The sequence below is a fragment of the Crocuta crocuta genome, unplaced genomic scaffold (assembly GCF_008692635.1).
Source record: "Crocuta crocuta isolate KB4526 unplaced genomic scaffold, BGI_CrCroc_1.0 scaffold395, whole genome shotgun sequence".
Lineage (NCBI taxonomy): Eukaryota > Metazoa > Chordata > Mammalia > Carnivora > Hyaenidae > Crocuta > Crocuta crocuta.
Window position 1 is genome coordinate 1,461,210 of NW_027532601.1, and position 13,265 is coordinate 1,474,474.

At 39.4% G+C, this 13,265-nt stretch overlaps 1 protein-coding gene across 1 annotated transcript in view; it reads right to left on the reverse strand.

The window, feature by feature from the left end:
• Positions 1 to 13,265, reverse strand: part of CDCA2 (cell division cycle associated 2) — a 47,093-nt gene that overhangs the window by 30,351 nt on the left and 3,477 nt on the right. The window contains 3 exon segments of the mRNA XM_077780107.1: positions 2,637 to 2,721; positions 4,153 to 4,352; positions 5,614 to 5,764. Of these exon segments, the coding sequence (XP_077636233.1) occupies positions 2,637 to 2,721; positions 4,153 to 4,352; positions 5,614 to 5,764 (436 nt within the window).

The window sequence follows — 13,265 nt, forward strand, 5'->3', positions numbered from 1 at the left end:
CCCCCACCCCCCACCCCCCACTTCAGATGCCAGTCACAGGTCCTGAGCTGTCTCTTGTGCCTCTGACCAACCTGCTACAGACCAGAGCTTCCAACAACCTCCTCCTTGGACTTCAGATGCCAGTCACAGGTCCAGATCGTGACCGACACTTCTGACAGCAGCTATCCATCAAGAGGCTCTTGGCACCTACTCCTTTACGTTCTCTCAATTTGCCAGGGCAGCTCAGAACTCAGGGAAACACTTATGTTTACCAGTTTCTTGAAGGAAATGATAAAGGGTGCGAATCACCAGCCAGATGAAGAGAACACAGGGCTAGGTGCCCGCATCTCCACACATTCAGCAACCCGGAAGCTCCCTGAACCTTGTCTTTTTGCGTTTTTTATGGAGCTTTCAATACATGGTCATGACCGATGAAGTCACTGGCTGATTCAACCTCCAGCCCCTCTCCTCTCCTCCCAGGTCAGGGGGTGGGGCTGAACCCTCCAATCACGTGCTTGGTCCTCCCAGCAACTAGCTCTGGCCACTGGGTGGGACCCAAAAGCCACCTTCCTTAGTAGTAAGACACCAGTGTCACCTTTATGGTTTTAAAGTATTTTTAGGAACTGTGGATGAAGGCCAAATCTATCTGAAGAATGTTTGGTCATCTAAATATTTATTCATTCAATAAATATTCATTTAGATAACCAATGTGTATTTCTTTCTTCTTTGTTTTGTTTTTTGAGCAGGAGGCAAAAGTTTATTAGAATATAAGATTAGAAAGGAAGATAGTAGGAAAGCTCTCCTTACAGAGAGGGGACACTCAAAAGTGAATGCCTGAGGACTACAGGCAAGAGTCCCTGTTGGTTTTTTTTTAATATAATTTATCAAATTGGCTAATATACAGTGTATAAAGTATGCTCTTGGTTTTTGGGGTAGATTCATTGGCTGGTTCATTGCTTACATACAACACCCAGTGCTCATCCCAACAAGTGCCCTCCTCAATGCCCACCACCCATTTCCCCTCCTCCCCCCTCCCCTCCCATTCACCCTGATTGTTTTCTGTATTTAAGAATCTCTTATGGCTTGCCTCCTGTCTTCTCTGTTTGTAACTAATGTTTTTCCCCTTCCCTTCCCCCATGGTCTTAAGTTTCTCAAGATCCACATATGAGTAAAAACATATATCTTTCTCTGACTGACTTATTTCACTCAGCATAATACCTTCCAGTTGCATCCATGTTGTTGCAAATGGCAGGATTTCATTCTTTCTTATTGCCAAGTAGTATTCCATTGTACCAATGTTATTTCTTATAAATCGTCATATCACACTGTCTTTTATGTGAAGTTGTCAATAATAACTCTAAATAGACTGTGAAGGGTTAAGGATGTATAATACAATTGTAACTATTAACAGAAAAAAAATGCAACAAGGGGAATTTAAAAGGTAATGGATAGGGGCACCTGGCTGGCTCTGTAGAGCATGCAACTCTTCATCTTGGGGCTGTGAGTTGAAGCCCCACGTTAGGACTGGAGGCTACTTAAAAAAATATATTTAAAAAAAAAATAAAAATATATATAAGGTAATGAATAAATAGATTTCCAAAAAGATTTCAGAAATACCCAAGAAATACAGAAGGGAAACAGAAGAACAAAAACCAGAACAGAAAATGCATGAAAAAACAATATTTATTTACTTAAAAAAATTTTTTAAGTTTCTTTATTTTGAGAGAGAGACAGCACGAGTGGGGGAGTGGCAGAGACAAACTCCACACTGCCAGCACAGAGCCCAATGCGGGGCTCAGCCCAGGAAGCTGCAAGATCTTGATCCAAGCCAAAACTAAGAGTTAGATGCTCAACCGATTGAATCACCCAGACACCCTGAAAAACTGTGGATTTAAATCAAACCATATCAATATTGACTTGAAAAGCTAATGGGCCAAATGCTCCCATGGTAAAGAAGGGATTTTCAGAATAAATAAAAAAGCAAGACCTAACTAAATATATACAAGTTTTTACTTTAGGGGCACCTGAGTAGCTTAGTTGGTTAAGCATCCAGCTTCGGCTCAGGTCATGATCTCGGAGTTCATGAGTTCGAGCCCTACATCGGGCTCTGTGCTGGCAGCTCAGAGCCTGGAGCCTGCTTCAGATTCTGTGTCTCTCTTTCTCTCTGCTCCTCCCCTGCTCACTCTGTCTCTCAAAAATAAACACTAAAAACAAAATTAAAGATAAAGACACAGGTAGGCTCAAAGTAAACCTAATAGCGTACCTTAGCTTTCACTTAATACAAGCATACTGCTTTGGGGGCAGTTTTGAATGTTGGTCCCTTCCCACAAACTTAAAAACCAAAAAATACATGTGCAGTGTTTTGTCTTACAAAATACACTAAGTGTTCAGAGATTCTGTTTTTTATGATGAGTTCTATCAACTTGGAAATATTTCACTAATTCTTATTGGTGACAGTTCAGAAAAATAAAAAGTCATCTTTCATATAACAAGAATTCTGAAACATTTGTACTAGACCATGAGCTCCTCAGATGTAGGGCACTGTTTCAGTTTTCCCAAATTTTAGCACATAAGTAACCCAATCATAAAATATCCACTGAACAATAAGTTTCAATGGGTGAATTGGCACATGTATTAAGGAAAGATTAAATACTTACCACTTGAAGCCTCTGTGAGATCTGAAAGTGAAACAGACTCTTCAACCAAATATCCAGACTGTACTGAACCAGATTCAAACGATTTCTTGGGAGGAAAAAAATTAAGGAAATATTAAATCTTATTACTTACAGGAGTATTGAGATCTGTATAAAGATTTGAGTAAGCATTACAGATTATCTGGAAATCTGATGTTAAACCAATCAATCATTATCTACCTAATTGTTACAAAATACTGGAATGGAACTAAAAAACAGTATTCACTCTGAACCCTAAATATCCTACCAAATAAATTTCACCTCCCTAGTTTATAGGACACATTTTTGTTGCCTTATTGTTTGAAGTCTACAAAATCATATTAACTGATTTTAAAGAGAAAATTCTCAAAATGAGCAAATAATGTTATATAATTATTAATCAAACAACAGGATATCAATAGCTAGGCTGGGAAAACCATCAATGGCTAGGACAGAAAACACACTCATATTAATGAGTAGAAACCATTAATATGGAAATGATGGAAACCATTTCTAAATCGTGGTGTATGTTCAAACAATCAAAGTTCTGATGAGAAACTATTGGTTCTGCCAGATGACGATTTCATGTCAGCTAGGAAAAAGCAGAGGGAGCAGAGATTGTAAATGACTCCAGGGTACAAATGAAACTTACTGGACTCCAAAGAATCTTTAATGACTATCGGACATCTATTATGCCGGTCCAGATAAGATCAACAGGAAATGCACTGAATCTACATGACAGAGAAGGTGCAGGGAAAGTTCCAGCTCTAATGGGATCAGGTGTCTCCTCTCACTGAAGATATGGGGACTGGCTGTCTCACAGTACAACACAAGGAAAGCCAGTGAGAAGCGAACTAGCTTCTGTTCAAATGTGAGTGAAGGTCAAGGATCTTCCATGGTATTATTTCACATTGCTTACCATCTTTTGATAACCTTAACAGGCTCTAGGTAGCTCTAAGCAACAAAAATCCATACGGCTACTTGAAAGAGGTGAGCAGGGCAAAGGACAGACAGCTAAAGAGCAGCCTGCTTCCTAGCCGGTATCAAACCAGTCAGGGGCAGGAAGACCCCCAGACCTGAGCTGCACGGCCCATATATAATCCTCAGCTCATTCGCCAGTTACCTGTAAGTAACATGCCCCTACATCTGCCACCTCCAGCAGACAAAAGGCTGCTCAGGGCAAGACTGTGACTGTCTCACTGTGGTACCACCAGTATCCAGAGCCACGCCTCGCAAGCAGAAGACCAGAGGGCCTAAGATTTTCATCAAGTGTTTTTTGTAACCCAAAGCAACGTATTAATCAAAACTGTCCAATAACCCATAAGCCCACAATAAAAAGGATTCAGTAAGTAGGAAATACACACACAGAGCACAATTTAAAACTCAGCTGCAGTACAGAAGTACAAGGGACGGTAACTGAAAAAGGGTTCGGACAGTCTTAAAACTGCCTCGCCAGAAAACCAAAGCTTCATTTTCCTGTGATTCTGGTTAAGTGAAGTACCTCAGGGAGATCCGCAAGAGGAGCGTCAGCAGCACACGCTATGCCCGTATGAGGAGATGTGGCTCTACTGGACATCTGGAGATGAACTGCGTCAGGGAGGTTGCCATCAGAGTCACCTGGAGAGGATATCCTTCGACGTTTGGAAGATAAATCGGCAGCGAACTCAAACTGTGGACACTGCCCAAAACCTTCCTTTTTGGCTACATACACAAAACAAAATAAAAACATATCACAGGCATCAATATTTTTCTTTCCTAGTATTATTTTAAAATTTTGTACAGAATGATTTTAGTAAAACGTAATGCTTGAACCTAAATACTTGATCAAAGGGAAGGATACGTTTCTATTCAGAAGAGAAATCTAACTGTAAAGCAAGAGACCATCACTACTAAAAGGATAAGAAAATTAGGAGAATTTTCTTCCAGACTTTCAAAATGTACTAAAATACATTAATATACATTTCCATTTCTGATATAGTATCTCACTCTGTTTTAAGGTTTACGATGAACCCTCTTCATTTGAGCATTTAAAGGATGTGGTTATGTTCTAAGACTGGTTCTGCTTTGACTAATCGTCTGTATGATTTTATGAAAAGTCCAGACACAATGCACTTCTGTTCTTCCTAGCTACAAAAAGTGAATTTAATCAGCTGTAGAACTACAGCAAATCATGCCTGTCAAGTATTTTCAAATGCAGGTCACAAGTGAAAAACAGCTTACAAAGTATAGTTACAAAGTACAAATACAAATGAATGCATCAAAGTGGGTCATGCAGACTGACCGGACGTGTCTTGCACACGCGGAGGTGCGGGAATGTACTAGAAGGTGGTTCAAGAAACAAACCAAAACCAAATCATTTGGAACCTTAGGATGCAACGCACCAGAGGAATGGTTATGATGATTATGGTGATGGCCAGATTTTGTCTAATTCTGGTATTTCAAATGCTCTGTGATTAGAAAATCAAGAGACAGGCAAAAGGAACCAAATGAATTACAACCTAAATTGTAGTAAAGTTATGGTTAAGAATGCGACAGGCTATTAAGATGTCAGATTAGATATCTCTGTTTATAACATCAGGGGTTCAGTTTGGTATTCATAGGAATGCTTGCCAAACTTAATAATAAACCTCTAAAAATCATGGTTTGAATGCTTGAATTTGCCACATGCCTTATTCTAAAGATGAAATGAGCTAACTGGCTCTGACATGCTAACACTTAAAACTTAATTGTGGCCATTTGGAGATGTAGGCTCAGGAATGCCTGAGAGCAAGTTTTTTCAAGACAAACCAGAAATCTAAATTTTTGTGTGAAATTTCCCAAATTTTAAATGTTAGGCTCCATTTAAAAATACCAAGCTCTGCTCAGAAAAGATTGCCTTCACACTATGGAACTCTATCTTTTTTATACCTCAGAGGCTTGTCTGCATCAATACAGAAGTCCAAACTGAATTCTTTCTACTCACTTGAGCCTGTTGTCTTGACTTCTCCATCTGCCTCTGAGAATTCAGGACAGCCCATCATGTTTTCATTCTCCTTTATGCAGTGAAAAGCTGACTGGAAGGCAGACATTCGCTCTCTCAAAGAATTAACATTTCGATAGAGTACAGGACTGCCCTGTCAAAATAGAGACATGGAAGAGGGTATTGTAGGTGAAATCAAACACAGTTTCTGTATTCTAGGCCTATAACCACTGGATCCAGAACTAAATACCTAAAGACTTTCTGAAGATCAGAATGAACGGATTAGTGTACCAGAGTCTCTTCTCTCCCTCGACTCATGTATTTTCAGTTCTGAGTATTTCGTGTGCTACCATGGTGCTTCCTCCTCCCTTGGTTTTGAACCTGAGCAAAGAGGAACACCCGTGTGGTACATACAGACATGTTGTTACAGGCTGGTCAATACTGAGACTCAGTCCATGCACATGACTAAAGTCCAGGGTAGGTGGGGAAGAGCTTTAAAAAGGCACCCATGAAAAACACAACCCCAATTATTTGAGGGCTAAACATTTAGAAGGATTCTTTCTGGGGAGGTTAAGACCTCTCCTTTATAACTGAGAGTCCATAACCTGAGACAGCCTCAGCAAACCAAATTGCAAAGAGAAAATTTAGCACAAAAAGGTTTGAAAGGCCAGTGTAAGCAATTATATTGGAGAATACAGGAAAACACGGACTCCTAGAGATGGAGAAAAGAAGAAAGGACAGAAGAACCTCAATTTGGAATTTTACCAGACTTGCTAAAAAGGAAAAGAAACCTTGAAAATCAAATGCATGACACACAAAGGTCTCAACGCATCTAGTTCAATCCAAGCTAGTCTGACTGCTTGTTTCCATCCATATACCCGCCCCCAAGGAGGCCAAGACACAGATGATCCTTAGTAGCTCAGATACCCACCTTCATACTTACCCTCGCCCCAGCTAAATTTTCCTGATCTCATGGGACCTTACTTCCTCAGAGCTGGAAGCCAGCCATTTACTAAACCTACAAAGCCAAAAGGTCTAAGTACAGGAGCTTTCTGGAAACTCTAACAGGGTTTCAGCCAAAGAGCCATCAACTGAAATTGACACTGGCAGCGACAGAAGTGATAAATGCGAGTAACATACAGTTTAAGAGTTCTGTTTACCCATAAATTATAAAGTTCTCTGTTTTATTTATGGGTATTTAATTACCCATAAATAATTAGGCCCACCCTTTATTATTTAGACTAACCTATTTCCACCAGTTTGGAGCTTGTAACAATCTAAAAATTATACCAATAGGCAAAAGTAAAGTAAAAAATTACCTCCCTTTAAGATATCATATGGAGGAACTCAATTAAAAGCTTGAAGCCATGTTTGATGGTGAATCTGCTCACACACTTGATTCTATTCCCAGTTAAATATATTCAGGAAGCAAACTGTTACATAATAACAGAAGATTTTAAATCCAAATATGGTTGATGATGTAAACCTTTATGACATAAACAACACAAAACACTCATAAAAACCTGGTGACCAACTCTTATCTATGAGATAGGGAAAAAATAAAGGGGTTATCCCAAAGTCATACAATTTACCTCCAATGGGTCTTTTTTCTCATGCTCATATGTGAACACAGGGGAAGGTTTAATGTCCTAGGAATTTAAAGCCTTTTGAAATGCTGCCTAAAAAACAAATGAAAGGTTCCCTAGTTAGAATCGTTTTTCCCAATTTCCTGATGGAGAATGGGAATAACAAAGTAAATGAAACATCAAAATGCACTGCTTCATTTTTTTATGAATTTTGTCAGGCAACATTCCTTCTGTGTACCAGATACTGTTCCAAGGGATCCAGATACAGGCGAAAAATTGTATTCTAAACTGAAATTCTGAAAACATATTAATATAGTTTCAGGTACAAGAGGTGTTACTGAGAAGATAAAAAAGGAATCTGATGCAGGAAGTAAAAGTGATGCTTTCGTTTGAAATCGAAGCACTGTATCTGAAGCAGTATCTGAGGTGAAACCAAAACAATGAGAAAGTGCTGGTGGAGGGAAGATACTGGGGGAGAAAGGCATTTCCCAATAATGAGGAAGAACAAGAACAATGGCCTTGGGATGGAGGAAATAGGATGCAGTACAGAAAAACCTACCACGCCCAGGAAATGGAAGGAGATGGGGATCTAAGGCTAATGGTGGGCAAGGCTGAGATCAAGGAGGCTTCAAAGAAGGGGTCTGGGTTTAATTCAAGGCATAACACAAAGCCATGGGAAGGTTTTAAGCAGCAGAATGAATGATCTGGGATAATGTATCAGAACCGTCCTGAGACATGGTGGATGGATTAGGGAAAGGGAAGTAAGGAGACCAGTTAGGAAGCACTTGGTAATCTAGGTAGGAATCACATTAGGGTTGCGGTAGAGGAGCTGTGGGACAGGAGGGATTACAGAAGGGTCTTTAATAGGTAACCAAAAGGTAGCGATGGGCTGGATGTAGAAGGAATCACAACAGATAGACAGGTAGTTGACCTGAGCAACTGGATGATGACAGCTTACACTAAGACAGAGAAGTGGGGAGTGGAAATGAAGAATTTGGCTGTGGCCATGTAATACTTCAAATGCTTATTAAACAACTAAATGAGGATGCTGAATAGGCTAGATCTGGAGTTCTAGGAAGCTCTGGGCCAAAGCTAGACATTTTGGAGCCATCAGTCTACAGCTGATGCTTGAAGCCATGGGAAGGAATTAGGTTACCTAAGGAAGGCAAAGAAAAGGGGGCAGAAGAGAGTCCTGGGGCACTCGAGCATTTTTGAGAGGAAAATTGGAAGAAGGGGTGGAATCGGCATATTGAACACAGAGAGAATGACCAATGACACGGGAAGAAAATTAGGTCAGTATGGAATCCCAGAAACCAAGTGAGGAAAATATTTCAGGGAGGGAGAGGTTGAACATACCAAAAGTTGAGGAAAGGCTAAGTAAGATGCAAACTGAAATCTAATCTTTGTCTTGGCAGGGTGTAGGCCATGTATGATCAACAGTGACAAAAGTCTTCTCGATTGAGTAGCATAAACAAAAGTCCAATTGGAGCAGCTAGCCATAGTAGAGAGGATGGGGCAGAAGGAAGAAGAGCAAGACAGGACAGACCACCTGTTCAGGGAGTCTGGCTGTGGTGAAGAGGCACAGAAAATGGGGTATCACGGAAGTCTAGGGAGAGTTAGAGAGAGATACGAAGATTTGCTTGTACGAATGGAAAATGGCCCAAAAGACAAGGAGGAAAACATAACTGAAGAAAAATAAGCTTGGAATGATATGGCCATAGTAACGTAAGCTCTTGAATAGTTATGTAACCCAACAATTAGGAAGTTGTAGAGGACAGGAAGTACACATGTGTATGTAGAATAAAAGCTATAAGGAGGAAAGAGGGCTAATTCTCCATCATCCACAGTGGGAGGTCAATAGTTAATGCCTTAACACTGAAAGATTAAGGAGTAGCAATTAGGCAAGAAATAAAAGGCATCCAAATGGGAAATGGGTAAAAGAGTCACCATGTGCAGAAGGCATATTAAATATAGGAAACTAAAAACTCCACCAAAAAACTGTTAGAATGATATCAGTAAAGTTGTAAGATACAGAAACAACATACAAAAATCTACTGTGTTTCTATACACTAACAATAAACTAGCAGAAACCGAAATTAAGAAACAACTGCATCAAAAAGAATTAAACTAGGAGGAAGTTTAACCACAGAAGTGAAAAACCCATATAATGAAAACCGTAAGAAACTGATGAAAGAAACTGAAGACACAAATATATGGGAAGATATTCTATGCCCATGGATTGGAAGAATTTATATTGTTAAAATGTCCGTACTACTTGAAGCATTCTACAGATTCAATGCCATCCCTATCAACATTCCAGTGGCATTTACCAAGACATAGAACAGTCCTGAAGTTTGTATGGAATCACGAAAGACCCTGAACAGTCAAAGCAATCTTGAGAAGAACAGAGCTGGAGGCATCATGGTCCAATTTCATACTATATAACAAAGTGACAGTAATCAAAACAGACATGTAGATCAATGGAACAGAACATAGAGCCCAGAAACCTATGAATGTATGGTCAACTAACAGAAGACAAAAGAGCCAAGAATATCCAATGGGGAAAGAATAGTCTCTTCAATAAACAGTGTGGGGAAAATTGGACAGCCACATGCAAAAACAATGAAACGGAACCATGACCTTACACCAAACATAAAAATTAACTCAAAGTGGACAAAAGACTTAAAAGACTGGACACCACAAAAACCCTAGAAGTAAGCTCCTTGACAACAGGCTTGACAGTGATTTTTTTAATTTGACACCAAAAACAGACAACAAAGCAAAAATAAGTTAAGTGTTCTATATCAAACTAAAAATGTTCTGCACGGCAAAGGAAACCATCCATAAAACAAAAAGGCAACCTGTTGAATGAGTGAAAATATGTGCAAATCACATATCTGACAAAAGGCTGATACGAAAAATATAAAAAGAGCTCATATAACTGAATAGCAAAAAAAAAAAAAAAAACAGGCAATTTTAAAAAGGGGAGAAAATCTGAATAGACATTTTTCCAAAGGGGACATTCAGATGGTCCAGAGACACATGAAAAAATGCTCAATATCACTAATCATTAGGGAAATGTAAATCAAAACCTAATAAGATGTCACTTCAAACCTGTTAGAATGGCTATTGTCAAAAAGAATAAGTGTTAGCAAGGATGTGAAAGGAGCGCTGTGCACTGTTGGTGGGAATGTAAACTGTCACAGCCACTATGGAAAACAGTATGGAGGTTCCTTGAAAAATTAAAAGAACTGCCATATATATGACCCACCAATTCAGTTTTGAGGATTTATCCAATGAAAATGAAAACACAAACGTGAGGTCATATGTGCACCTCCATGTTCACTGCAGCATTATGGACAACAGGCAAGTTATGGAAATAACTTAAATATCTACCAATGAATTGACAGATAAAGAAGATATGGTATATGTACACAATACTTTTCAGCCAGATAATAAAAAACCTTGTCATATGTGACAACATAGATGGATCCTGAGGCCATCATGCTAAGAGAAGTCAGAGAAAGACAATATGATTGTATTTACATGTGGAATCTAAAAGTTTAAAAAGAAAAGAAAAAAGGAGCTCATAGATACAGAGAAAAGACTGGCGTTGACAGGGGCTGCTTGGGAGTAGGCAAAATGGGTGAAGGGAGTTAAAAGGCACAAACTTCCAGGTATAAAATAAGTAAGTCATGGGGATATAACGCTGAACATCGTGACTATACTTAATATTACTATTTTGTATATTTGAAAGTTGCTGAGAGTAGATTTTAAGTTCTCATCATACACACATAGAAATTGTAACTGTATGGCGTTGGACATTAACCAGACTTACTATGGTGATCGATCTGGAACACAATCGATCCTTGAACAACATGGTTTATATTGCAAGGATTCACTTTATATGTAGATTTTTTTTTTCAATAAGTACAATTCTGTAAGTGTATTTTCTCTTATTTTTTAATAACATCTTTTTCTCTAGTTTATAGTACACAGTGCATGTAATATACACAATATGTGTTAATCGACTGTGTGATCAGTAGGCTGTCAACAGCAGGCTATTTAGGAGTTGTGATTTTCCATGGCACTGGGGTCAGAGCCTCTAAAGTCCCCTTTATGTAAGGGTCAATTGTGCATAAAAATTCAAATTAGTACATTACACCTCAATTTAATAAAAAGGAATTGCAAGGGGGAAAAAAGCCTGTTATTAAGAAATATGAAAGCAAATACCATAAGCAACAGCTACAAAAGTTGAAAATGAGACCCTTGGCAGGGTGCCTGGGTGGCTCAGTCAGTTAAGCGTCCGGCTTCAGCTCAGGTCATGACCTCACAGTTTGTGGGTTCGAGCCCCGGGTTGGGCTCTGTGCTGATAGCTCAGAGCCTGAAGCCTGCTTCAGATTCTAGGTCTCCCCCTCTCTCTGCCCCTCCCATGATCATACTCTGTCTCTCAATAATAAATAAACCTTAAAAAAAAACAAAAAACTGAGAACACTAAAGACTTAGTTCAAGTGCATATCAAAGTTCAATAAGAGTATTTTAACAGACTTTTCCAAATTGTGGCTATTCTTCCTTTAATGCAACACAAAACTCAACAAAGATTTCCAATAGGTTAGTTGCTATGTCAAATATGAATGTCCTATCATGAAATTTGTCATGAAATTTTCATATTCTGCTATATTAAAATCTGTGAGTCTCTTGCAATTTGAGAGTATATTTTCCATGCACTGGTCATTAGGAAAACACTGGCTCACTTAGTTATGCAGATCTTTGAAACATTAACACCTTATTTTTTCGTATCAGAAAATCACGTTCATAAGTATCCCTGCTGATCTTAAAAGAAAAGTTTAGCCACTAGGAAGTTCTCAAGCTCATGATGCTGAATGTATGTTGTTCAAAATTCTAATTTTCTTCAGAAAACACTAGTTTTTTCATGAGTATGAAAGGCTTCAGTTTTTCCCTGAAGTAGCAGGTTTGCTATTCATTTTTGAGAAAATGCTGTTCACGTTCCCAAGTCGAACCATGATATCAGTCAGGCACTCTTTTCAAGTAAAAATGATATAACATAAAAAAAAATTAGTCAGAGTCTGGCTCACCACTCAAGGTGATTACATATACAAGTTTTTTCAAAACATCCACCACACTTCTGTAAGTACTTTGGAAGTGCTTGATGCATACTTCCCATTTCATCACACAGAATATTCAAGGGTGGAGAAGTAATAAAACATCATTTTCAGGGCACCTGGGTGGCTCAGTCAGTTAAGCATCCAACTTCGGCTCAGGTCATGATCTCATGGTTAGTGAGTTCGAGACCCCATGTCAGGCTCTGTGCTGACAGCTCAGAGCCTAGAGCCTGCTTTGCGTTCTCTGTGTCTGCTCTCTGCTCCTCCCCTGCTCATGCTCAGTCTCCTTCTCTCTCTCTCTCAAAAATAAACATCAAAAATTTTAAAAAGGGGTGCCTGGGTGGCTCAGTCAGGTGAGTATCCAACCTCAGTTCAGGTCATGATCTCACCGTCCGTGGGTTCGAGCCCCGCGTCAGGCTCTGTCCTGACAGTTCGGAGCCTGGAGCCTGCTTTTGATTCTGTGTCTCCCTCTCTGCCCCTCCCCTGCTCGTGCTCTGTCTCTCTCTCTCTCTCTGCCTCTCAAAAATAAATGAACGTTAAAAAAATTTTTTTAAATAAAAATTTAAAAATTAAAAAAAATAAACTTGTAGTTTTCACCGCATCATCCCGGATATTAAGGGAACCTGGCATTACCACCTGCTGTGACTGCTTAGCAGTATGGACTAAAAGGACAACTTGGTGCCATCAGCTTTACCCACCATTGCTTCTGCACTGTGAGCGCAAACATCAACCTAGTGGAGGAAGGCAAGCACCTCGATGCTATCACAAAAAACTGTTTTAACCTCACTGACCTCTTGGATGGAACTGAGGGATCCCCAGGGACCTAAGGATAATCTCTGAGAACAACCACACTACATAGCCTCATGCATAGTGTCCCAAAACTGAAAAATAAACAAGTAATATAAACACATTTTCAAACACGAAGGCCAGTGCCCAAAGAGGCACG